The sequence below is a fragment of the Myotis yumanensis genome, unplaced genomic scaffold, assembly GCF_028538775.1.
Source record: "Myotis yumanensis isolate MYYU_CA2020_CCGP unplaced genomic scaffold, mMyoYum1.0.hap1 SCAF_3, whole genome shotgun sequence".
NCBI lineage: Eukaryota > Metazoa > Chordata > Mammalia > Chiroptera > Vespertilionidae > Myotis > Myotis yumanensis.
In genome coordinates, this window is record NW_027223754.1 from 121,146,081 (window position 1) to 121,172,156 (window position 26,076).

General features: G+C 55.1%; 2 protein-coding genes across 14 annotated transcripts in view; one reads left to right on the plus strand and one right to left on the minus strand.

Annotated features, from left to right (window-relative positions):
* The window catches only part of SLC6A12 (solute carrier family 6 member 12), a 28,335-nt gene extending 21,197 nt beyond the window's left edge, over window positions 1–7,138 (plus strand). For all 5 annotated transcript variants that reach the window (XM_070409515.1, XM_070409513.1, XM_070409514.1 and 2 more), the window contains 6 exons: window positions 206–318; window positions 1,089–1,226; window positions 1,968–2,070; window positions 3,980–4,080; window positions 4,595–4,765; window positions 5,996–7,138. In XM_070409515.1, the coding sequence (XP_070265616.1) occupies window positions 206–318; window positions 1,089–1,226; window positions 1,968–2,070; window positions 3,980–4,080; window positions 4,595–4,765; window positions 5,996–6,139 (770 nt within the window). In that variant the 3' untranslated portion in view covers window positions 6,140–7,138. The remainder of the gene's footprint in view (window positions 1–205; window positions 319–1,088; window positions 1,227–1,967; window positions 2,071–3,979; window positions 4,081–4,594; window positions 4,766–5,995) is intronic.
* A 10,016-nt stretch (window positions 7,139–17,154) lies between these two features.
* IQSEC3 (IQ motif and Sec7 domain ArfGEF 3) overlaps window positions 17,155–26,076 on the minus strand; it is a 112,469-nt gene continuing 103,547 nt past the window's right edge. For 3 of the 9 annotated variants that reach the window (XM_070409519.1, XM_070409517.1, XM_070409525.1), the window contains 2 exons: window positions 24,108–24,181; window positions 17,155–20,743 (listed from right to left, as the gene is read on the minus strand). In XM_070409519.1, the coding sequence (XP_070265620.1) occupies window positions 20,309–20,743; window positions 24,108–24,181 (509 nt within the window). In that variant the 3' untranslated portion in view covers window positions 17,155–20,308. Of the gene's footprint in view, window positions 20,744–23,968; window positions 24,049–24,107; window positions 24,182–26,076 lie in introns of all 9 variants that reach the window. The other 6 variants (XM_070409522.1, XM_070409521.1, XM_070409518.1 and 3 more) reach the window with 6 other exon arrangements.

Genomic DNA, 26,076 nt, shown 5'->3' on the forward strand with positions numbered 1-26,076 from the left:
TCACATGCACACACACACTCATGCACACACACGTACTCACATGCACACACACACGTACTCACATGCACACACATGTACTCACACGCACACATACACTCATGCACACACACGTACTCACATGCACATACATAGTGCCTCTGGAGAGGGCCCTTCCCTGAGGGCAGTGAGAGCCCTAGGCTCACCTGATTGTGTTGTGTCCTGGCAGGTCCTGGTCTGGCCTTCATCGCATTCCCTAAGGCTGTGACTATGATGCCCTTATCCCAGCTATGGTCCTGCCTTTTCTTCATCATGCTCATCTTCCTAGGGCTGGACAGCCAGGTTTGTCACCCAGCCCAGCCCCAGCCCAGCCCTGCCCTGCTCTGCCCAGCCCAGCCCAGCCAGCCCAGCACAGCTGCCCAGTCCTGCCCAGCCGAGCCCTGCCAGCCCTGCCCTACCCAGCCCTGCCCAGCCCAGCCCAGCCCAGCCCTGCTCTGCCTAGCCCTGCCAGTGCTGCCCTGCCCAGCCCTGCCCAGCCGAGCCCTGCCAGCCCTGCCCTACCCAGTCCTGCTCTGCCCAGCCCTGCCAGTGCTGCCCTGGTGATTGTCTTTTCAGCTTCTGCATTTCCTTGCATTACCTTCCCTCTAACTCCCTTTCCCCTGACCATACATTTGAAGGCCCTTTCCGCTGTCCAGGGCTTGTCCTTGGGGTTAGTTGGGTGACCCCAGATCTCGAGACCCTCTTTGGTAAGGGGGCCACTGCTTTGTTCCCCCTCACATGACCCTTCCCCACGCTTGGATGTACCCTCCCAAGTGTCCCTCCTGCCTCCTTCCAGATACTTGGCTCAAGCTGCCCATCCTGCCCCATAGCTTTGGGGACAGAACACATATCCGCTCTCCAAGTGTCACTGCTGGGACCCTCTGTTGTGGATATGTGGCCAAGGGCAGAGATGGCCTCACCCCTGGCCACCACCCATTTCTGCCCTTTGTACCCTCCCTTGCATGCCTGTGCATCAGCAGGGGGAGCGGGGTGAGAGGTGGCCGGGGCAAGGCGGTGCTGGGAAGGCCCAAGGGCAGGGGCCCCTCTCACTCAGCTTCCCTCCTGGCCTGCAGTTTGTCTGTGTGGAGTGCCTGGTGACAGCCTCCGTGGACATGTTCCCCAGGCAGCTCCGGAGGAGCGGGCGGCGAGAGCTCCTCATCCTTGCCATTTCTATCCTGTGCTACCTGATAGGGCTCCTCCTGGTCACTGAGGTGAGCGGGGGCGGGGCGGCGCCTGCGGCTGAGCTCCAGGGTGAGGGAGCCATGGGGACACCGCTGACCCTTCTCAGGGCCACACTTTTCTCATCTGCTGATCAGGGGTGTTGACACCTCACAGTGAGATTGTAGGGACCACATAGTAGAACCCATCTCTGTTTGTGAGCTCTGTTTTGGTTTTAGAAACCAAACACAAGCTGGCATAAGCAGAAAGGGGAGTTTGGGGGTCAAGTAGAAATATTTAGTTTTCTGTATGGTTGGACCCAGCTGCTCTAATGACATGGTCAGAAGTGTCCCTCTCTGTCTCCCAGTTCCCTTTCCTCTGGTGACTTCATTCTTAGCCAGATGGCCCTCCTGGTAGTAAAGAAGGTAACTTCTGCCACCCAACCACCCCACAGGAGAGAGCACCCTTTTCCTGAGAGCGTGGCCAGCGCCCAGCCATGACTCTCCTCAGGCCTGGGGAATGCTTCAGGGAGGGGAGTGCTGGGCAAACACAGTATGTCCACCACAGTCTCAGCGTCCTTGCAGATGTGAGAATTGTTGCCCTGATGTTAAGTGAGGGGCCAGGAGGCAGGGAGAGGTAGAGCAAACTCCTTCTGGAGGCAAGGAGTAACTTCCCATGGGCGGGGTGGGGGGCGGGGAGGAAGCCACGGACAGAGGCTTGCCCTGTTGCTGTGTGGTGGAGCGTGGTCCCTGCCCCCACTGGCCAAGTTCTCAGCTCCCCGCCCTTCTCCACAGGGCGGGATGTACGTCTTCCAGTTGTTTGATTATTACGCTTCCAGCGGCATATGCCTGCTTTTCCTCGCAATGTCAGAAGTAATCTGCATCAGCTGGGTCTATGGTAAGTGTGTTGGGAGGAGCCTCTGGAACCCAGCTAAGGGTGGGACTTGCCTGGATGAGGGACAGGGTGTGCTAGCCTCTGATTTCTGTGTTTTTGTATTGCTGTCCTGGTTCTTTTCACGTGGTAAGTGTATCCATCGCTGGGAATCCAGGCATTTCGCATTATGCAGGAAGAGTGGGGATAATGACAACACCGAGTTCCTTGAGGGGTGAGGGCCGTTATAAATATCAGTGGACGGTTTGGTTTTTCTTTGCTACAGAGGCTGCCAGAGATCCTTCCCCGGCGGGAGTTGTAGTTAAAAGAGACCTTTGGGCCATTTCTTCTGATCCTGTGCAGATCCCATAGTCCCTTTCGAAGTTATCGCCCAGATTTTGCTTGAATTCTTCCACGAACAGGAAAGCCATTCCTTTTCCCTTTTGGCTGTTGGGCATTTCTTTCTTACACGAAGGTGAACTGTGCCTTCCATTGACTTTTTCCCACAGCCCTAGCCCCTCGGCTGCGAGATAACTAACCCACGGTGCTGAGTGCTGTCATACCCACGCTGTTACTGTGCCTCATGACAACAGGGGAGAAACCCTTAGCTACTGAGCCAGTGCACTGCTATGTGCAAGCACTTGCTACCTCCCAACCTGTACAACAACCCTTTCCCAGGGAAGGTGAGGCTAAGAGAGTTGTGGCTCTTTCCTGAGCTCACACAGCAATTAAGTGGAGGAGCCATCATCATACCCCAGGTCTGTCTGGCTCCACTGCACCAGGTTGGGGGGGACACATTGCCAAAGTCACAAAGCTCAGGGCAGAGAGGGTAAGGGGTGCCATGTACTGGGGCCTTGTAACCAGCTATGAGGAGGAAAGCTTTCATTTTGCTACCCTCGGCCTTCCTATGTGGTGTCCTTTCCGTTCCTTGGACATGTCCTCTCCCTTCTCATTCAAGCACCCGATGTCTTCCCGATTGTGCCTTCCTCCTTTTCAAAACTTGTTCTCAGAGAGGGTCTGATGAACTCAACCACAGTGAGGTGTACATGGCTGATGAGTCTTAATATGTTAAACCTACTCAAGAGTATTTGGTTTCTAACTGGGGAGAAATTTACAAGCCAAAGGAATGACTCTTTAATGGTGGCATTTCCTGCCTTAGTGACCAGAGGGAAAATCTTTTTTTGGTGAGGGGCGGCTAGAGGGGTCTTCTAAGTGTCTTTACCAATCAGGGGCTCTTCACTTCTTAGAAGATAGAGCAAATGTGAAAACCTGAGGACATTAAACAAAACTAAACACCAGTGTTTTCATGTGCACTAGTCAACCCTCTCCCCATGCGTGACAGAATGCAGGGGGTTCCTCTGGTGTCTAGAATTAGGCTTCCCAGTAGTGATCTTCCCCTTCCCTCTCCATCCTCTTATCTCTCCCCTCTACTCCCTTCCCCTTCCCTTTCCTCCCCCTCCCCTTCCCTTCCCTTCCCTCCCCTTTCCTCTCCTCCCCCTCCCTCCCCTCCCCTCCCTTCCTGTAGAGATCTGGTTCTATCAGAGCAGAAAGGATCTGCTTGAGCAGTGGCACACTTGCTGTTTTGTGTTTTGACTTGAAACCGAGTTCATCTTTGCTATGCAGACAAATAAGCATCTGTATATATAGCACTGAGCCCCATTGTAGGCTCACACCCTCTTCTGTGGTTAGGACAGTGGAGTCTTCATCCAATGACAGGGGGACAGAGACTGCACCCAGAGTTTGGGTGACCCCAGGGCCCTGGCTTGTTGGTGGCAGCTCCTTCTCCCTCCCCAACTCCCAGCACTGTGTCTGGGGTGCCAGGGACCCATCTCATTCACAGGGTGGGGGGGAAGAGCTACCAAGTGAGTCCTTCCTAAACACCCATGAGCTGTCCTCACCTTTCTGATCTCATTCTTCCCCTACTGTGCCTGGGCAGGGGCAGACCGTTTCTATGACAACATTGAGGACATGATTGGCTACCGGCCATGGCCCCTGGTAAAGATCTCCTGGCTCTTCCTGACCCCTGGACTTTGCCTGGTATGTGCCCACCCAGCTACCTACCCCTTTATTCCCTCCTGCCTGCAGCAGACTCGGGGGGATGAGGAACAGGTTGCCTGAGTCCCTGCCTGTCCAGTGATCTTGGGAGGCTGGTTCATTCCCTCTGATGTATTGGTTCCCTCAGCCCTTCTTGTCTGGGGCTATCTCTCCATATGTTTGCTTTACTGTCTTTATCATCTATTCCTATTCCTTCTCCATTCCTTTCTCGCAGGATCTCCACCATCTGCCTGATTTCCCAGTTATTGGTCTCTTTGTCTGCTTAGAGCTCCTCCGTTTCTTCTTTTCCTTTACATCTCCTCCTGTCTCAGTTTTTGATGTGAGTGATGCCTAGGCCCACGATTTGCAAATGGCTTTTACTTTCCCGCCTCATAGATGTAGCACAGTGTATCTAAATTGTCCTCTATCACTGTGTATTTAAGTAGAGAGGAGAGAATTTTATTGGCTCTATCTCATCTGTGTCTGACCACCCTGCTTTCTGCCCCACTCTTTCTAGGCCACTTTCTTCTTCTCCTTGAGCAAGTACACACCTCTCAAATACAACAACATCTATGTGTACCCTCCCTGGGGATACTCCATTGGCTGGTTCCTGGCTCTCTCCTCCATGGTCTGCGTCCCACTCTTCATCATCATTACCCTCCTGAAGACCCAGGGTACCTTCAAGAAGGTAGGGGGCTGAGGGAAGTGACGCATTCAAGAGGGCACTGAGAGAGGTGGGTCTTGGGCAGCACACTACAGCTGGGGCCCAGCTATGAGTGTGGGGCAGCCCTTCAGTGTAATAGAACCTTAAAGAGAAAGGTCTTTGAAGATCAGTCTAATAGTTTCATGTCCAGAAACATTAGAAAGTCCCAGAGTTGTAGACCTTTAGAACCTGACCTCTAAAAGATCATCTAGGAAGGTTAACCAATGGTCAACTGTCAAAGGTTAAGGGGAAAACTAAGTCACAAAGGAGAACATAAATGGGCCCAGACACAGAGGCTTACAGAGCACAGATTCCTTGCTCTCAGGAAACTGATAACTGGCTATCATGGTTCATTCCATACAGTCTTCCGGCGTCTTTTCTTATCTTAACCTTGTGGGGAACATGTGCAAGAGGGTTCCTGTTTAGAGTTTGGAACATGCCTTCCTGGAAGAGTATATAGTCAGTGTCTCACAAAGACATTACACTATAGAAATCTATCTGGCCTACAAGTAGCAGAAAACTCAACCTGCAATAAGCAAATAGGTTTATTTTTTTTCTTACATATCAAGGAGATCAGAGACAGGGGTTGCTGGCATTTTGTTCAGCTGCTTAAAGAGGGCATTAGGGACCAGACTCATCCTATATTCCTGCACTGCCATCGTGAGCATGTTGTGTGTTCATTATAAGCTTATCACTCATCATTACAAGAAGGTTGTCATGACTCCAGCCATCACATCAGCAATCAAGGCAAGAAGGGCGAGGGAGATGATACCACAAATCCCAATAATGATAGTAATGCAGAATTACTACTAGTAAAAATAATAATAGATACTTATTGAGCATATAATAGTAAGAAAATTAGTAATAATAAGAATAAAAATAGATACTTATTGCCGCCTTACCCTGTGTCAGACACTCTTCTATGAGGTATGTACTCTTATAATCCTCATTTTATAGATGAGGCAGAGAGGGGTTAAATGGGTTGCCCAAGATTGCACAAGTAACAGAGCCAGAAGTGGAACCTAATTCACACTCTTAATCACCATATTATTGCCTCTTCTCTCTTCTCAAAATATTTATTTATTTATTCACTCATATGGTACTGAGCTGCCCCCATGTTCCTGGCTCTGTGTTGGGCCTTGAAGATACAGACAGGAGAAAGCATCTTTGCCTCTCTCACCAACAATACCCACTTATTCCCTCTTCTCTCCACAGCGCTTGAGACAGCTCATCACCCCTGACCCCAGCCTGCCACAGCCCAAGCAACACCTGTGTCTGGATGGTGGCACCAGCCAGGACTGTGGACCCTCCCCAGTGAAGGAGGGACTGATAGTTGGGGAGAAAGAGACCCACTTATAGGATGTGGCTGAAAGCCAGGGGGCTCCTGAGCCAGGAACCCGGGGTCAGGGCCACCTCTCCCCCCAGTGGACAGCCTTTGCCTCTGTCCCACCACAGCCCTGTTGAGAACGCCTGCGATGTCTGGGGCACCCCCAGCCTGCGATGTTTGGGGCACCCCCAGCGAAGGCAAGATTCCCTCCTCTCTCCTCTCAGCGGAAGCAGCTTCTCCTGGTGGGCTCAGGACAGTCCCTCTGGAACATGCCACGCTGTGAAGCGACTCCCTGCTGGAACCCACTGTCTTATTTATAAAGGAGGGTGGTCTTTTTGGAGTTCACCATCTGATTATATTGTGAGGGATCTCCCACGGCAGGGATGTTTCCTGTTAGAGTTTACTATATTTGTGCATTGGAAGATAGTGCCAATTAGAATACACATCATGATCTGATCCAGAGAGCGCGATGGAACACTGTGCTGGAAGTGGCACTGAACACACCATGTTGGACTCTGACATTCTTTTAGAGGGGGCCCCTCACTAGGCGTAGCATTCTGGAGTCCAGGGGGAGGGGACTAGAGAATCAGCCAGGAGGCAGATCTTCACCGGCCATCATTGCATCGACATTTCCAGGAGGCAGTCTCTCCCAGTGTTCCTAGTGCCAGTGCTAGTTCTACACTCTTCTTCAAATGTTATCAACTCATGGAGCGTTCAAATGGAAGGGACTTACAGATGATGCCTGGACTGTGTCCTATGTCCACGACAGATAATGCTAATCGATTACCAATTCTTTCCCACCTCATAGTCCTTCCAAATATAGTGCTCCAGGCAGCTTCATTTGCCATCCTGCTTTTATCCAAATCCCTGACTTCATGAATGAGGACCAATGAGACAAAGCGGCTTTTTCAAATTCACACAGTTCCTCAGCACCAGAGAGACGACTGGAACCTGGTCCTCTGTTTCTCGGCCAGTGTGCCCCCCCGTTGCCCCCTCCTGCGTTAATAACCAAGCATGTTGTGTGGATCGCCTGCCCCGTGTGCTGCCTTCTTTACCTCACCCATGCCTGTTCAGTTACGCTGTCTTGGGGTAGGAGGGAGAGAGGTCGCTTCTGTGAAGGAGTGAGCAGCTCTCCCTAGAGTGGTGCCTTCACCATAGTATTTTCTCTGCCAGCCCCTACTCATCTGACCAGATTTCCTCTCTAGACCCCTCATTCTTGACACTTTCTGTCTCTCCTCCCACAGGGGTGGGCTTGGGGCCTGCAAGAGCCCTCAGGTCTCAAACAGAGAGGGAGGTGTGTGTGTGTGTGTGTGTGTGTGTGTGTGTGTGTGTGTGTGTGTCGGGGGGTGCTCCTTTCCCCTCCCTACCAGATCATGCAGGTCCTTCTCTGGCCGGAGTAGGCTTTGTGGAGGTGGAAGGCAGGACTTGTGTTCAGAAGGAAGCGAGGAGAGAGAGTGGAGGTGGGGTAGGCCACTCAGGATAGTTTCCTGGGGCAGGACCTGAGAGCTGGAAGAAAGGAAGTCACCTGGGGAGAATTATGTGTAGGTAGATGTCACCCAGAGCCAATGCCCAGTGGCTGGAGTGAAAATATGGTCTGGCCATGGTGAGTTCCATCTCCAACAACCCTGGCCATCCTCAGATCACTCACCACCCTTTGCCCAGATAGGTAGGTGCTTCTCACTTGTAAGAACAAGTACGTTGTCACACTGGGCACGAGCAGGTGTCCAGACTCCTGGGTTCTGGCAGTCTGCTTCTGCATTCCTCTAGACCGCTCCGTGCACCTGTGCTCACCTTTCTTGGACTAGTCAGTGAGTCAAAAAGTGGGTACAGGAGGAAGGGATGGAGAGAAAGAGCTTCAGTCAGATCACACTCACTGATGAGACTGGGGAGCCTTAGTGGAGGCTGGCACAGTGCTCTCTGCTGCCTCTTGGTGGCCAATAGGAACAGTGCCGCTTCCCCAGGTTCCCCGCAGGGCCTCCTCAGCACCCTTCACAAACCAGAGGGAAGCGCCCTCACCCCGTCCTCAGGATGCATGGACAAGCTGAGCAGCTCTCCTTCCCTGTCAGCTTTCACCATCTGGAACCCAAACACTTCCCTCATCCTTCTCCCCATGGTCCTGGTGGGGCTCTCCTAGAGAGACAGCTTGCAGTGGACAGACGGGCGGCCAGCCAGGCTTCTCAGCTACCTGCTGCCACCCACACCTCGGCCCTGTCAGCCTGGGGGACAGCATTTTCTGTTGTGGGCAGGTCTGCACAGTGGTGGGGCACAAGCTCTCCCCAGCTCACGGGGGCCCTGAATTGTCTCTCTGTCTCTGCAGACTGTTCACAAACACCATCATCCTCTCCCACCTTCCTCACCTCACATAAATCCGCCAGACCCCCTGGCTCTAAACTCACAGGCTGTCTTAGAAGTTCTCTGTTCTGGCTCTGGGACTGCTGGGAGCACTCAGTATAGAGCCCCCATGGCCTGTGAGTCCAAAGTATCTGGAGGGGTGGCTCAGGGCTGGAGGAAACAGGGCGCTGGGGAAAGGGACTTCCAGCCAACTTCATAGCTCATAGGAGCCCACTCACAGCATGGGCAAGGAGCAGCAATTGGACCCTTTAAAGTACCCCGAGCACTGATAGAGGTGTGTGTGTGTGTGTGTGTGCGTGTGTGTGTGCATGTACATGCACATATGTGCACACAGAACAGGTATGGGGTTAGCTGGGCTTGCTTCCATCTCCTAGGCTGGGTTTCATACTAGTGGCCAGAGGCCTAATCTGGCAGCTATGGTCTGTTTGGCCAGTATGATATTAAATTTTTTTTTAAGTGTATGCTTTTAGGTACTCTCCAGTTTGCTGCAGACTCCACGGCTCCAAATTACCCAAACCTGAGCTTTTCACACATTTGAGTCTAAAGGCATTTGACTTCCTAACCTGTGCCCCAAGAGAAGGACTGAGACCTGTGGGCCAGGCAGGGAACCAGAACCCTTGCTTGAGGGGAGGGGAACCAAGGGCAGCGCTCTCAGGGTCCCAGTGCCTCAGAAGGGGGCAGTTCTGGGACAGCCAACACTCTGGCTTGTTCATCTGTGGGTCTCCCACTCGGTAACCCTTGAATCCTGGTCAGTTCTGCCCTTCCCACCAGGCTCTTCCCTTTCCCAAAGAAGGGTGGTGGCCAAGTTTACTTTCAAAGCTAGACCTGAAGTCTAGACCAGTGGCCCAGCCACAAAGACCTCTGTTGGGTTTTGGGATCACTTTTGCCTCCCAACCCCATCAGTTCACCCAGATATGCTTAGGAACACCCTCCCCGCAATTTCCCTTTATTTTAGGCAAAAGCATTTAACCTGACTGTGGTGCTCCTCCACATGGGAGGCTGAGACTGTCTCGCTCAGACAGTCTTTTCTCGGCACCCGGCACCGAGCTCATCCTGGGAACCACCCCCCGCCACTCCCAGGCTGGGCTCCCTGTGGAGCTGACTTGCCAAGGCTGCTGGTCCTGGGGCTGCAGCCCCCAGCCACTCACCTTGGCTCTTCCCTCTGTTCCCCTTGGCCAGGCTGAACCTGGGTTTAGACTCTCCCCCTCTTGTCTCAACTGGGAGCCTCTTCTCCATCCAGCACGTGGGTTGCCTGTGTGGGAGCTGAGGAGTAAGCGAAGGTATGCTCTGTGCCCTCCCTACTCCCTTCCCCCAAGACAGGAGAGCTCAGGGAGCCGAAGAGGGCCTTGAACTCCACTGAGATTGGAGCCCCAACCCCTGAGGAATGGACTTCCCTTGTGCGAGACTGCGGTCTGTGAGGATTAGGTTGGAAGGGCACCTGACCAGGGGAGATTGTTCCCTATCTAGCCAGCATCCCACTTTTACAGCTTCTCCCACCTGGTTCCACGCAGGGCCCCATCAAAGAGGGCCTGGCTCTGGTTTGGGGCCTCCAGGTATTGCTGGGCTCCACCTCCAGCTGACCTCCCAATCCACCCTCCAGGTCCAGACCACCTTGTGGGTCTCATGTCTCCTGCTCCCATGGAAAGGAAGCATCCACTGTGACCTATTTTATCCTAGAGCTGTCTGGGGATGCCAGCCTTGGTCCTCCCACCCTGTCAGAAAGAGAATGTAAGCCGCCTGGCCTGTCAGCCTTGTGAGCCCTTAGCTGCCGTGGTGAAGGGCAAGGTTACGGGAATAAGATTTGGGGCAGGAGAAAGGAACAGAATCATCTGGGAGTCACAGGGACATAGATTAGGAGGCCAGGAGGAGAGAGGTGTGGATTTGGGAGGAAGGAGCCAGACTGGTGGGGAAACATCATAGTCAGAGGACTACACTCAGCTCACCTGAGAGGCTAGCACCTCGCCCTGAAATAGCCAGAGCACAAAGGAGCTCCTGGATGAACCTTTCAGCCCACCCCTGCCTCCTTCTCCCCCAGGACCCCAGATCCTCACCTCCTGCTGTTCATGCCCTGACCCACAGCGCAGATGGAGGACGAGTGAGGGACGTTTGCAGCTAGGTCCTAGAAGGCACTAAGGTTTCCATGATCTCTTGGGTCACTGCCTCTGGTGGCAGCCGATCGCCACGCCACGTGGACACTCAGGCAGCCCCAGAGAGAGGCCCGTGTGGAAGGAGCTGAGGCTTCCGGCCAAGAGCCATCACCAACTGGTCAGCCAGGTGAATGACCACTGTGGACGTGGATCCCCCAGCCCCTGTCAAGCCTTCAGATGACCGTAGGCCTGGCTGATGCTGACTGCAACCTTATGAAGGGCCCTGAGCCAGAAAACACCCCACGAGGTGGGCCCTGAATCACTGACCCACATGAAAGATAATCAATGTATATTGTGTAAGCCACGAGTTCTGCAGTAGTTTGTTCAGCACCAGTAGATACCTAATATGGGTCCTTGGCTTCCCTAAGTACAAGAATCACCTTTTTTGAGGGTGGGGTATGCCCCTCAAAGCACTGTCCCTCAGCACTGCAGGAAGGGAGGCCTCGCTGGTGTTCGTCCTGTGTGAGCCCTTCGCCTTTCTCCCACGTCCTTATCACTCTGACCCTCCATAGCCCTCCGGACCCTGGGCCTTGCCCTCTCCTCCCTGCCCTGAGGCAGGTGAGGACTGCCTGCTTCTCTCCCTGCTGCTCTAGGCCTCACATGCCCGCTCCCTGGTGACCCAGCGCACTGGCTTCCCTGCGGGTGTAGCTGCTCAGGGAAGTAACAAGGGCTGATTGGACTTGTCAGGGGTGAAAGCTTGTTAACTACCCATCAATACAGAAGGTGGCGGGAGGACAGCAGAGGACAGTGGGGGCCAAGCCTGGCAGGTCAAATGAGGCTGAAGTGGGTTGGTGTCCTGGGTCCTGGCACCTTGCCTGCCAGCACGCTCTACTTCCAGTGTGATGACCAGCAGTCAGGTGGCTGCTCCTGGGGTCTGAGGAGTTGATGGGTTGACAGGGTGGGGAGGCGAGCACATCATTGTTAGGTGATGCAACAGACAGAGAGAGGAAGGCTCTGATGGCCTGGGTTCCTCCACAGGGTCAGTGCCCAACCCCACGGCTGCAGCAAGAGTTCAGTCAATACTCCTGATGCAATTGCACTCCGAGGCTTTCTCTGCACACACCATGTCACCCACCCACGCAGGGCCACTGCAGTGTAGCCAAAGGGCCCGAGGCCGGAACTCCCGAGTGCCACGTCAGCAACGCTGTTACTAGCAGTGGACTGTCACTCCAGGCGCCACTCATTCCCTGTCTCCACTCCGCAGGGGTCTGGGAAGGTGGCCGGCACCCTCCCTGGTCCAGTGGGTGCTCGGCAAGTGCAGTTGGAATCGGGGTCTGTTGCTGAGAGGAGGTTCACGGAGGAGGCAGGGAAGAGGCCAGAAGGGCACACCAGGCAGAGGAACAGCTCCTAGACCGCTGCAGGCTTCTCTCTCCTCTGTATTAATTCTAACACTTTTACCTCTTGATTCTTTAGAGCTTTTTACATAGATAATCAGACTGTCGGAATTAATTTCTCTGATCATCATTCCTTTCAGTTTTTTCTTGACTTCCTTCACTTGTTAACTAGAAGTGGTGGTAGGAGGCATTCTTGTCTCCTTCCTAATTTTGAAAGGAATTCTAACATTTAACTATTAGAATTATTACTAAGGGTAATAGTTGACGTAGATTTTTGAAAAATATCATTTATTAGGCTATGAAGTTTTCTTCTGTCCCAAAGTTTCTGTTTTTGTTTTGTTTTTTGTTTTTTAAAAGAATAAGTGTTAATCAGATGGTAACTAGACTACTGTGACGATCATTTCACAATATATACAAATATTGAATCATTATGTTGAATACCTGAAACTAATGGCATATGTCAATTATATCTCAGTTTTCAAAAGTGTTGACTTTTATTGATTGCTTTTTATGCATTTATTGGGAAGATCATATTGTTTTTCTCCTTTAATCTGTTGATGTGGTGAGCTGTATTAATAGATTTCCTAATATTTAACTATCTTTTAATTCCTGGGACAAACCTAACTTGATTATGGTGCATCATTTTTTGCTTGCTAGTCATTCAATGCTAGATTCAGTTTCTTAACAATTTGTTTAGAATTTTGTATTTATGCTCCTTTCTGACACTGTCCTTGCCTGATTTAGTTTTTGTTAATAAGGTTACACTAAACCTATAAGGAGTCTGGAAGTTTTCTTTCTTTTTCTTTTCTCTGAAAGAGTTAATAAGAGATGGAAACTATCTGCTCTTTGACTGTACAGTAGAATTTTGTAAAATCATCTGGACTGGTATTGTGAGTTTTTTTAGGGGGGAGGTGTGTGGGTAGATTTTTAACTACACATTTAAATGTCTTTAGGGGGTTTACATCTCAAATTTTCTATTTGTTCTTGAGTGAGTTTTGGTAAGATATTTTTCTAGGCTAGTGTTCATTCTGTGAAGGTTTTCAAACTTACTGTCATAGGTTTCTAGTTTATTTGCAGTATTCTATTTAAATTTACCTCTGCAATATAGGTAGCATGTCCCCCTGTTACTTATCTGTGCTGATTCTATTTTCATATTAGTCTTATCAGAGGCTTGTAAGTTTATTAGTCATTTCTTACTACTAGCTTTCAGTTTTGTTCATCTTTTCTATTGTATATGTATCTTCCATTTCATTATTTCTGCTTTCATCTTTGTTATTTCTTTACTTACTTACTTTGGGATTATTCTGCTGTTCTTTTTGTATCTTCTTAAGTTAAATAGTCCCCTTAGCCATGAAAGGAAGCAGTAGGACTGACTGACCAGTCTGTTTCCAAGTCTGGCATTCAGGGATTCGGTGGCTCCTATGCTAGTGGAAAGGGCTCCCTTATGCCCTGCCTCTGCTCTCTGTGGAGGTAGGGAGCGAGGCTACTTCCTAGCCCGGATGTCTTGGAAGGAAAGGGGGTTGGGGTTCATGGCAGGGTGGGAGGCAGCAGTCTGTCCAGGGCAGCTGAGAGTATGGGAACAGGAGCCTGCTCTCCTGGTGGTCCCCTGCCTTCCCTGCAGCTGGTTCCCACAGTTTTTCCAGAGCCTGCCTTGAGGTTTGTTAGGGTCATGGGAGCAGGAAGCACTGAGGTGCTAGGGGCTGGTGAGTGGGGTTAGGGTGCCTGGTTCTCTAGGGAAAGAAGCCATCCAGACCTGCAGGGAGGAAAGAATTCCCATCCCTCCTCCCCATCTCCTGAGCCCAGTTCCCTCATCCTCCAGCCTCTTCCAGAGTGGAATTTTCCCAGTAGGAGCAGTTCTGGCTCAGAGCTGGGATCAACTACCTTTCTGGGAAGGGGTGGGAGCAGATAAGGACTCAGCCTGCGACTCCAGGCCACTGGGCTCTGTCTGGGCCTCACCTCAGTCCTGGAGGAAACACCTCCCCTGCCTCATGAAGGGTCTCTCCCAAGGCCTGCAGTGCCTGGGTGTGGCCTCTCTAGGCCATGCTTTGACCCGGGATGGAGAGCCCCTGAGTGACTTCTCCCTGGCATTCCCAATCTGCAGCTGTGACCGGCTGCCATCTGTACCTCAGGGGCTCCGTCTCTGGTCAGAGCAGAGGGAGCTGGTGGGAGGTGAGTGGTGCAAGTGAGGTGAGCTAGAGCTGCCGGAGTGGTGAGTCCTAGAAGGAAGCAGCCCTGAGCATCCCTGGGGCAGAGCATTGCTGAGCTAAGGAGCAAAGCAAAGCACTTTCCACAAGCAATCTGAGAACAGTGGGCCGGGCCTGAGCAGCCCCTGCTGCCATTCCTCGCTTTCCTTCCCAGGCTCGTGGTCTCACAGCCCACAGCTTCTGAAATGCTTGCCTTCAAGGTGGCTCAAGGAGGATGACAGGGTGACAGGGCCAGGTGGCAAGTTAATTTCATGCTGGGTGTCGATGTACATTGATTGATGGTGACTCCTGGAAAGCTTGATCCATTAGGCATGCCTGTGGAGGCTGGGGAGGGTAGAAGGGGTGCCAGGCCTGCTGCAGGGCAAGTCAGTCTTACTACAGCTTCATGTTGTTCCCACTGAGCTGTGAAGGGCTGTCAACCCCAGAAACCCATGGGAACTAGGCTACGAAGTCCACCCTGTTATTATTTTAAACTAGAGGCCTGGTGCACGAAATTCATGCACTCGGGGGTGGGGGCAGGGGGTCCCCCAGCCTGGCCTGTGCCCTCTCACAGTGTGGGAGCCCCATGATTGATTGCCCCAAAGAGGTAGGTTGGAGCTGCCGGGACCCCCAGGCCTCACCGCACGGAGCTGCTGGGACCCCGCCTCCACGCTGTGCACGCAGCCTCCTGGTGATGGATTATGACGGCATGAGGGCATCACGGCGTGACGGCGAGAGGGTGTGATGACCATTTGCATATTAGCTCTTTAATATATAGGATAGCAAACCTGACCTGCTTGGATTGGGGTGATGGGAGGAGGTGGACAGAGGGCTTCCTGCAGGCCCACCAGGCCCTGGTGGTGCCTCCTGATCAGGAGCTGCCCTGACAGCTTGTCCTGACGGCTGGGGTTTGTCCTCTGGGGTCTAGTTGGGGGTCTGGCTCCTCCTGCTGCGGCCCAGCCTTTGATGTTACCTCACCCGCCTGCCTTCTCCAGCGGCCAGCCTGCTGCTGTCAGCCCCTCCTTCCCCACTGATTGTGGTGACCCTTTGCCCTGGGTTTCCCAGAAGCCCAGTTTCATGATTTCCTTAATAAAGGAGATTGCAAAATGCACCTCAGTAAGGTTTAATAAGAATTTTCACGTAAGTAAATTCACACACCAGGAAATAGTCCTTACAGACTCTCCCTTAGAGGTGGTGTCTGAACGGCTCACCTGCCCTGGAACCTGACCTCGCCTTGTTGAATCTGCCCCTTCGGAGAGGCCTTCCTTGAAGGCTCTTCAGCCGCCCCCCTGCAGCACCCCTGCTGCACCACCATCTGTGTGAAAGTAGCCGGTCTGCTTGTTGATTTCTGAGGGCACTACCCAGTGGGAACTCGAGGGCAGAGGCATGGCTTGTCACGTTCTGGGCCTATCCCGACACCTAGACCAGCACCTGGCACACGCCAGGTGTTCATGAGCTAGTTGCATTTCCCTGATTTCTAACACTGGCCTCATGTTCTGGCCCATCGCTCTCAGCCAGAAACCTGGGAATTCCAAGCACCTTATTGGAAACATTCCAAGTCAACAGCTGAGTTTCCCCATCTAAATGGTCACTATAAGGAACCATAGCTCTCCATTCCTATGGCAGATGGAACAGAGGGCCTGAGACCCCAGGGGGCTCTGTCAGGGGCAGCGGCTGGGAGGATGGTGGCAGCACTCCACACCCGGCACAGACGGCAGCAGGTCCTTTGAGCCTTAGTCCTCTCCCAGGCCTGAGCTGAGCTGGTCCCCTCAGGGGTGCTCTCAAGGGGCTAGTCCTCAGCTTCCCGGGTCAGCGAGTTCCCAGGATGTGACAGGTCATAGCTGGCCCCAGGCTTCTCCTGGAATTTCCCTTTTTCTAGAAGGAGGGTGAGGTCAGGTTTCCTTTCATTTTAAAGGAATAAGGGGACCCAGCCTGCAGAGCTATCGAGATTTGGGGGTGTTCAGAGTTCCAGTCGCCAGGGGAGCTGGGTGTGTCTTCACAGGGGTCCCTGGACCAGCCATCGTGGCCAGTAGCATTTCTCCCACAGGCAGCGCCTCTGGCCTCAGCTTGGCTGGAAGGCTCTCCTCTCTTGCAGCCAGAAGAGGTCACTCTGTGTCAAGCCCGTTGTGGAGCCTGATCTGAGTATTGACGCAGCTGTGAACGCTCGCCAAGCGACCTTGTGTCAGCCTGCTCTCCTGGTTTACAGCCACTTGGCTGCTGTTGTATCCTCTGCAGAACCTTGGCCTCCCTTCCAGCAACCAACAGGGCACCTGGCACACTGTGGGGCTCGGTAAACGTTTGCTCCATTGCACTCTATGGCTCCGTGCACTTTTCCCAACAATATTCCCCCAATCCTTTTACCTGGGTCTGCCGACCCCTCCACTGCAAATAGCACACCCTAAGGCTTGTTGCAGCACATGCTGTGATTAGGTCAGGCTTTTGGAGCTGATGTCTGGTGAGTCACCTGAAGGTGATGACCCAGCATGGTCAGTGGGACCCTGACCTCCCAACAGTCCCTCACTCCCGTGACAGAAAGTCAAGCAGGGCCCTTGGGCTCCTGGCCCCCATCTCTCACTCTGCTGGGTGCACGCTGGCCGTCATGGTGATCCCTCCTCCAAAAGTGCCCCTGGTCCCCGTTATAACCTGCTCTCTCAATTGGCTCAAAGCTGAGTGTGTGTGTGTGTGTGTGTGTGTGTTGTGTGTGTGTTTTAGTGGGCCTTGCACCCCTAGCTCCAACCCTGTGCCCACCCATCAGATGACCCCTCCCCCACATATCCAAACCTCATTAACTTAAGACAGGACTTCCTAGTCTTGTCACAGCGTGGCTCAGAAGGGTGTCACTCTGGGGTAAAGGGGTGACGCCACTATGGCCAGAGAAGAACAGCCTGGCAGCCCAGCTGCCCCTGAAAGACCCCAGGGCTAAGAACATCAGACTGTCCTCTTGCTTGGACCCTCCCCAATTAGACCCTCTGAGTGAAGGTGGACCCTCCCTCTTGCAGAACAAAAGAAACACAACCGACAGTTTGCTCAAGTGACATATTTCAATATAATCTCTAAAACTCTATGAATTGAACAGATAAAATACCTCTGGGCTATTTTGTTACAAAATATTTGCCATTTGGATTAGTCGCTGGGTGCAGCCACCCTGCCTTCCCTAGAGAGGTTTCTCTCCAACAGGGTGAGGGGTGCCTGCGGGGAGGAGGTGCAGCAGGAAGGTACGCACAGCAGAACACAGGGCAGACAGACAGATGGTTATCAGAGCAGCTATCGGGTACAAGAGACATTCTGGCAGGCTACAGGGGAACAGGTGGGGTGGGGTCAAGGGCCCGGGGCTGATAGACACGTGTGCCTTTGGACACAAGCAGGCAGGCTTCCAGGTCAAGCTGCCCCGGCAGGTCTCGCTCCAGGTCTGGAGGTGGGACTTGCCCAAGAGTGGGTGGGAAAGCTCATTTCATCTCCACTCCTGATTCTGGAGCTGGAGCCAAATGGATAAAATTGAGAAAGGGGCTCAGGTCCCCCAAAGTAAGGCCTAGAGAGTTGACAGAGTGGGGCCATGTTGGGGCTGTGTCCGGGGCTCAGTCAGCACTCCAGTGCCCTCAGCCTTGGGAGAGCAGGGGGCCCCAAGAGCATCTCCAGCGGGGCCTCTGCAAGGGCTGGAGGCTTGTCCAAGGTTTCTGGGGCTAGAGTGGGGGTGAGGGGGTCCCAGCCTTAGCCTGCTGACAGGACAGCAGACACTGGGAACTGTTGCTTCCCTAACAGGAGGAGGGCCAACTGCCCCTTGCCCAGGCCACTGGGGTGAAAAGCCTCACAGCTCAGGCTTGGCTCTTGTGCTGCAGATCCCAGGCTGGTCTGCTTCCCAGGCCGGGACTCCCAGCGCTGCCAGGGTCCCAGGGAAGCCACCGCAGTGCCCGGGGGCAAGCCCCAGTCCCCGAGCATCCGGGTCCTCAGGGAAGGCTCTGTGTGCTCCATCCCCAAGACCTCTGAGATTCTGTCTGCAGAGTCAGGGCTGCAGCAGAGGTGGGAGGAAGGGGCCGGGGCTGCCATGCCCACCGACAGGGAGGAGAGCACTTTTCAACGAGAAGCACTATGTGGGCGGTGACAAGGGGCCTGACAGTAAGGGGCTGCTGCTTCGTCACCAGCCCCTGGTATTCATGGTCCCCACCCCATAATCAGGTTTAGCCACCTCAACCCCCCACCCCTTCCTTCATAACTCATACTCCCTGCTGCCCACCCATTAACTTCCACTCTATTTCCAGGCCCCCTTATTCAAGATTCATTCACTCCCCTCCCCCCCCAACTCTGCTCCTGCTTCCCGCTGGCACTCTTCACGGGCGATGCCTGCCCTGGCCACGGGCATCAGAAATGTCGTAGTTTGTGGCCCCATCTGTCAGCCACTCTGTTCTGAAAGCCTCTTATTGGCATGTCCTTGTTACAGTACAGACACAAGAGAGGGACCAAGACAAAAAGGACAAAAGCAGCTCGGCTGGGGAGCCACATGGAGGAGACAGCAAATTGGTCACAAGTTACGGATCCCAGGATGACAAAGACAGAGCTAGAAATAAACTCGCTGGGTGACGCCATAATGACGTTTGGTGACCACACATACAAATGAAACCAGGTCATCTGGAAGCTCTGAGCGCGGGACAAGGATCAGGGTCTCCTAGCTGGCCCAGGGCACTGCATTTGGGGTGTGAGGTAGGGTCAGGGAGAAGCACATTCACTTTAGACCTGGCCCACGTTCACTTCCACCTCTGGGGACACTTTGATAACGGGCTCCAAGTAGGAGCGGAGCTCGATGAAGGACAGCAATGGAATGACAGCCCAGGACTGGAACCTGGCCCGGCTTGGACAGACACTTCCTGAAAGGGCATGACTGGGGCCCGGGTATCTTCTGGGGTCTTTGAGGGGGCTGCCCAGGCTCTGTGGGGTCACCTAAAGGTTGACTCCCCAATGCTATTTGGCCCCGAGGGGGTCGGTGAGACCCACTTTGCGCTCTTTGCAATTTTGAGGGGGCAGGGACTCTTAGTGCCCCCTGCAGGAGGCGGGCCACTTCTTGGGGGAGGTGGAGAGGTGGGAGATTTAAAGGCTGAGGGGCAAGTTTGGGATGGCAGCAGGGGGAAGGCACGTGCCTGTGGAACACCTGCTTCTCCCGCCCACTTCTGCATCCAAATCCCTCGCAGAGGCCACGGAAACCATGCAAGAGGGAGCCGGGCCTCTCCCAACCACCTCCTCTGGGCAAACCACTGCCCCTCCTCCCTGTCTCCACTGCCACAGGGGAGGGAACTAACCACTCTATTCCCAGGCCCCCTTATTCCAGGCCCCAGTGCACATTTCGCGTTGGCCGGGTGTTATTTGGGGCTGGGGAACTAAACCCTAAAAAGATTCATTTTAGATGAATGACCTCACGGTTCCACAGCTGGTTGAACTGACCTAGAGAGAGCTGAGACGGGTCCCCCTCCTCCCTCCCTCTCTCAAAGCTTTCCTGGAGTCTGCGCAGCCCTGGGCAGGCAGTGCCCAGCTCCAGAGAAAGGGCAGGCCCTGGGAGGAGGGGGAGGACGTGGTCAGGACAGCCAACATCCTTGGGGACAGACAGACCTCCTGCGTCTGCCAGTTGTGGGGGGCGGGGCAGGTGCAGCAAGACCCCTCCTCACACTCCCACTTCCCTGGTCCCTTCAGGGATCCAGGGCCAACTCTCCTCCACTCAGTGCAGCACCTAGAGCTGAGCGGGGAGCCAGGTCACTTTCTGTCCAGTGCTGGGTGCTGGCTCCCCTTGTACCACCCTCCCAGCCTGAGGCCCAGGGCCCAACAGACTCAGACTCAGGACCCAGAAGCTGGGTAGGCCCTCAGTTCTTGTCCTCCGAAGTCCATGGTCCATGTGGTGAGTGATGGCAGCAGGAGGAGGCCTGGCCATGCAACTGTGCAGGGCCCAGGGGAGTGTGGTGGAGTCTCCAGATTGAAGGGGGCTGGGGGGTGGGGTGTGTGTGTGTTCAGCTGAGTATGGGAAGCATGTCAGGTGAGGCAAACCCAGGTGCCAGGGATCGAGGTTCTTTTCCAAAACAATGGTGATGGTGACCAGGAACACAGCGTGCCAGGGTGTGGGGAGCGGTGAAGGGGCGGCCGGGGCTCCTGGGTATAGCCCAGGGACCCTGGTGGCAGCCTCCTGGGGCAGCATCTTGGGAAACAGTCTACACCAGGCTCCTGGAGCCGCTGGAGTAGCGGCGCTGGTGCAGCAAGGAGCCTGGGGGGCAGTACTGGTGAGGGTGGTTGTAGGGGGGCGGGGGCGGGGGCAGCGGGGGCTGGTGGATGACCTTGACCGGGGAGCCCGGGCCGCCCAGGGGTGTGGAGCCACAGGAGTCAGAGGAGGAAGAGGCGTAGCTGGAGAGAGCCTGGCTTAGCAGGGGCTCCATGCGGGCCAAGCAGGGCTTGTCCAGGACAATGACCTTGACAATTTGCTGACACTGCACCAGGGTCCCTGGGGGCGTGGGTGGTGATGGCGGCAACGGCGGGGGCTGCTCTCTCAGGGGGCTAGGCTGCGGGTCTGGCGGTGGCACCGCAGCTCTCCTCTGGGCCCCCAGCCCGGAGTTGTGTTGGGACGTTTGAAGCCTGTTGTGAATTGACACCTAGTTTAGAAACAGCCAGAGAAGCATGAAATGTTACAAGACTAATTCCCAGCTACTAGGACTGGCTACCCTGAGCCTCCCTTCTCCCCTCCCTGGCTCCTGTGCCCATTAGGGGCTCTCAGCCCTCACCTTGACCCACTCCCCATCTCTCCAACAGAGGAAAACTGGCAGCCAACAGAGGTTCCATCCCTGCCATCAAGAGACTGACGTGTTCTGCCACCGACCATGAGCAGCCTCAGTTCTCTCAGCCTCAGTCTCATCTGTGAGATGGGCGTTTGGACCATAGACTCACTCAGGTTCTGCATAGCTCTGCAGTCTGACTTCATGGCCCTGCTTTGACTTCATGGCTTTGGGCTATGGGTAAACTTCTCCCCACCTTCCTCTCTACCAGCTTCTGAGCTTGAAAAACTGGGGTAAGGGTCTTTGCTCCCTCCCTGCCTCCCAGGGTATGATGAGAGCCAAGGGAGGACTCAGGGACAGGGTTCAGCACCTGAGACTTTCCAGCCCTCTCCTTCCTCTGGCGTTGTTAGAGGGGAAGCCTCATTGTCACTGTAGACATCACGAAGGCACCCAAACCCCAGACTGCCAGGGACCCCTGAGGGGTGATCTGGAACTCCCCTCGCTCCCCCAGACTCCCAAGGCCATGACCACACATTCAAGAGCAGCCCAGAGAGCAAAGGCCAGAGTCTGATCCCCAGCTGCCTTTATGGCCCAACCTGGATCCTGGTTAAACTTATTCTGCTGCAGGAGGGGGTACCCAGAAAGGATTCTAATCCTTATCTCCTAGGTGGGGCATGAGGAGGTGGCCCCCTCCCTCAGGCCATGGGGGTCACTATGAACCAGTCTGGCCTCTTCTTGCTAGCAGGGGGAGGGGAGGAAATGGGTGACAGAGCGGCTAGAGGATTCTAGAAGGAGAGGGCTTTAATTTCTCACCCCGAAAGTCTCTAGATACTACAACCCCCTCCTGACACCTGAGCCCTAGGGGGTGGCTGAGCCCCTTCTCTCTGGGGATGTTTTCTACTGTCCTTGGAACCACCACCCAGGACAGCCTGCTCCAAGCCCAGGAGGATCCAGGCTACAGGGAGGGGACCTTATCCCCAGGCCTAGACCAGGAAGGCCCAGCCCAAAAGGATCTCAGGGCCCTAACCAGAAGATCTTAACCCCATTATTGGCAAAAGGTGCAATTTCAGGGATCCCCCGCCCCACTTCCAGGGTCTCCTCTCCCAGTGGCCTGTCCCTCTCCACAGCTCCCGAGCCCCATCTGTCTGCCCTTCCATAGTCACAAGCCCTCAGCCATGCTCAGCATGTTGCAGTCTTTACTCTTCATTCTCAACCTCCAGCCTTGGCAGCACTTTCCAGGCCTGAGATTCCCCCAAACTAATGAAGGGGCCCCTGAGCCCTGCACTGCCCTGCCAAGACACAGGGTGGGCAGAGAGCGTGGCTGGGCCACTTCCCTCCTGGGGAGCCCTCTGTGGCCCTCACTTGGGCAGAAGGCCTCTGTCCACTGCTGCTGGGGGCAGGGCTGGGGGTGGCGGGGACAAGCTCCCTTCCCCACCTGCTCATATTCTGACCTATTTCCCAGGAGAAAAGTGGCCAAGACAGCAGGGGCAGGCTTGTGTCCCTTCTGCTCCCCCCACCCCCCAAGACTCTATGGCTGCCCCTCCCCAGGCAAATGCCTAGCTGCCCAGTCCACACTCACCGAGCCCTCTTCCTCCTCCTCCTCAGCTGCCCCCTGTAGCCCACAGCTCTGGACCTCATCCTGCCCCTCCTCTTCACCTCCCCTTTCTGATGCCACCTCCACTGCCTCACCTCCCTCCTCCCCACCCCAGCCTGATCCCTTATCTTTAATAGTAAGTGAAAAGCAGGAAGTGACAGCAAAACGTTTTCTCATTCTGACCCCCTGCTGAAGAAAGAAAGGAGAGAGAGAGAGAGAGAGAGAGAGAGAGAGAGAGAGAGAGAGAGATTGATTGAGGATGGAACATGAGTAGCAGCTCGAAGATGGAGAAGCGCCTGCCAGAGGGGCTTGGCCAGGGAATGAGGAAATGACAGAGAGAGGGCAGAGGACAAGGGAGCTCAGGGTCCAGCTGAGAGGGTGGGGCAGCAAGGCTGCCCTCTGTGCGGGGAACAGAGGCTGGCAGGGCCCTGGGGCTAGCTGGGGTGGCAGCCTTGCAGATAGCCACATGGCCCTCTGGGGAGGGTTGGAGGGGAGAACGGGCCATCAGAGTGCTTGTCCTCCCTGTGCAGGTCCGGCTAAGGTGCGGGCAGGGCTGGCAGAACAAACCCGAGGGCTGGTAACTTGGTGTGTTTATCTGCAAGGCTAGAGAATGGGCAGCTGCAGGAAGATGGGGAGCGGAGGGGGCAGGGGATGGAATACCCACCCTGGGGGCTTGTCAGCTGCTGGGGCAGGAAGCTCCTCGGTGTAAAGGTGCCTCCTCCAGACACAGGTGTGTGGGAGATGGGGGCCGTGGGGAGCGAGAAGAAACTGGGCTCCCCTGGGTATCCGGGGGCTTCCCTGAGCTTAGTCAGGCTGGTAGGTGGCAGGGCTCCTCCCCCAGATCTCTACGTGGGGGCTCCTCCAGCTTAAGGGGGGGGGGGTGGGAAAGGAGGCGTCTGTGTGAGCAGCTAGTGGTCCCTGGAGGCCTGGCAGAACAGGAGTGAGGAGGCTCATTGGGGTTTGAGGGGAGCCAGTGCAGGAGGACAGGGGCCCAGCAAGGCTCGCAGGGCAAGCAGGGGACGCTCTTGGTGCCTGGGAAGGAGTGGCTGCTGCTGCTACTCCCCAGTCCTTCCCATGTGGCTTGAGGATGGGCTTCCCTCTCACAGGGACAGTCTTCAGAGAGATCCGCTCTCCCCCCAGAAAACCCCTAAGACAACCCCAATCTATTCTGCTTCACTTTCTCCTGCACACACCCTACCCTGTGGCCCACTTTCCAGGTGGACCAGCTGTTCCAGGGGAAGCTCTGTCCTCCAGCTTCTCCAAGAGGCACCGGAGGGCAGGGTCCAAGAGGCATGGGGGGGGGGGGGGGTGAGAATATTGGGTTCTCTGATACAGCAGGTGTTAGGGGATCGGTGAGCAGTGTGCTGGTGGTGTGGGCTTGGGGGTGTATGAGAGGGCTTCATCTGTAAGGTGTTAGTTAGGGAGCTGGGCCTGGGAGGGCAATCAGCTGGGCCAGGCTGGGGGTGGGAGGGAGTGCTGCAGCTTAACTAGGTGCTGAACAGTGGCATTACCCATGCTAGCAGTAACTTTTAATTGTATCTCTTGAAATTGGTAAAATGGTGAGTCGGGCTGGGGAGGCATTGATTAATACCTGAGAAGAGAAACAACAGAGACAGTGAGAAGGACAAGCGGGGGCACAGAACCACTCACCGGGGCAACCAGGCCTCCACTCACCTCCACCGTGCTCTCCGAAGGCCTCTCGCCCAGCGCAGCTTCCCTTTTGGCTTTGAATGCAAAGAGCACAGGGCTCATTCTCCACCCTCCCGATACAAACCCCTACCCCCTCCGACCCCTCAAACTGAGCATGCCTACAACGAGAGGGCGTGGCTGGTGAGACTCTGGGTGCCACGCCACTCCTGACTGAGATGCAGCCAGGCGAGTGGACTGGCAGGGAAGCCCAGCTGTGTGACCTGGGCAAGATGCCACACCTCTCTGAGCCTCCACAGACCAGAAGACCTCTGAGATTCTGTTAATGTGGGCATTGTGGAGCCTTCCCGACATGGACTGTGCAGGCTGGTTATGAGCTGGCATTGGTTCTTGTCTCCCAGAAACACAAGGAGGCTCTACTGGGAATTTGTGGGCACCACGTTCATCGGCCTCCTTCAAACACAGGCTCCTTTGTGTGAGGAGGGGCCAAGTTCCTTTTCTGTTCCCATCCCCGCTGCTTGGCCCACTGGTGGGGATTCAGTGAAGTGAGGCTTCCAAGCACTCACCACAGGGCCTGGCACGGGAGAGCCCGAGATGGCTCTGTAATTGCTACAGCGGTGGACTGACTGGCCTGGCGCAGCACCAGAGACCCTGGGGACCCCAGGGACAACTTGATGACTTTTTCTGGCTCAGTCATCTTCCTGCCCTCCCCACCCCACCCAGCAGGCATTCCAGGGCTCCTCTGCCAGAACCCCTCTTATTTCTCACACCCCTGGGGTGGGGGAGGTTGTCAGCTCCCACGCTGCACTCATCCCTCTGCCTTCTGTAGCACAAAAGGGAGCTGGGCCAGTGTTTGGGATCAAGAAGCACTCCATGTGGAGGCCCCTGATGGACAGGGCCTGGAGGATAGGGCCTGGAGGGACAGGGCCTGGGGGGACAGGGCCTGGGGGGACAGGGCCTGGGGGACAGGGCCTGGGGGACAAGCCCTGGAGGGACAGGGCCTGGGGGGACAGGGCCTGGAGGGACAGGGCCTGGGGGACAGGGCCTGGGGGACAAGCCCTGGAGGGACAGGGCCTGGGGGGACAGGGCCTGGAGGGACAGGGCCTGGGGGGACAGGGCCTGGAGGGACAGGGCCTGGGGCGACAGGGCCTGGGGGGACAGGGCCTGGAGGGACAGGGCCTGGGGGGACAGGGCCTGGAGGGACAGGGCCTGGGGGACAAGCCCTGGAGGGACAGGGCCTCGGGGGACAGGGCCTGGAGGGACAGGGCCTGGGGGGACAGGGCCTGGGGGACAGGGCCTGGGGGACAGGGCCTGGGGGACAAGCCCTGGAGGGACAGGGCCTGGGGGGACAGGGCCTGGAGGGACAGGGCCTGGGGGACAGGGCCTGGAGGGACAGTGCCTGGGGGGACAGGGCTCGTCTGACCAGGGCTGCAGCTTCAAAGAGGCAGCTGGGCTGCAGAGTGTGCAGTGAGCTGTCAGGGAGTCGATCACAGCTGCGATTCAGCTCTGGATAAACAGCTGCGGAAACAAGCAGCTGTGACCTGACAGAAAGAAAGGGGCCGTCTGAAAAGCAGGCGGGGGCGAGAGGTGGGGGAGAATCACGAATGCATAATGGCAGGTCAAACTCCAGTACAGAAGGTGACATCACAGTGAGCATCTCAAAGAGCTCCATGCAGCTCAAAGAGCTCTCAGTCCTGCCTAGAAAATGAGTCACATCTCCCAGCTGGTGTGACCCGCCCTGTGAGCACGTATGCTGCAGCAGCATGGCATCCTGGCCAGTCACTGGGGGGTGTGGACCAGCATGGAGTTTCTAGGCTCAAGCCGATGTCTTGCTAGGACCCTGGCTTCCCAGTGCTTCACGCGGGACACACAGCAGGCACTCGTAAATGTTTGTTACACGTTAAGAATAGGTGCCTGAATGAATTAATGAGCGCATAGTTCTGGGTAGTTTGCTGGGGGTTTGATGTGATGG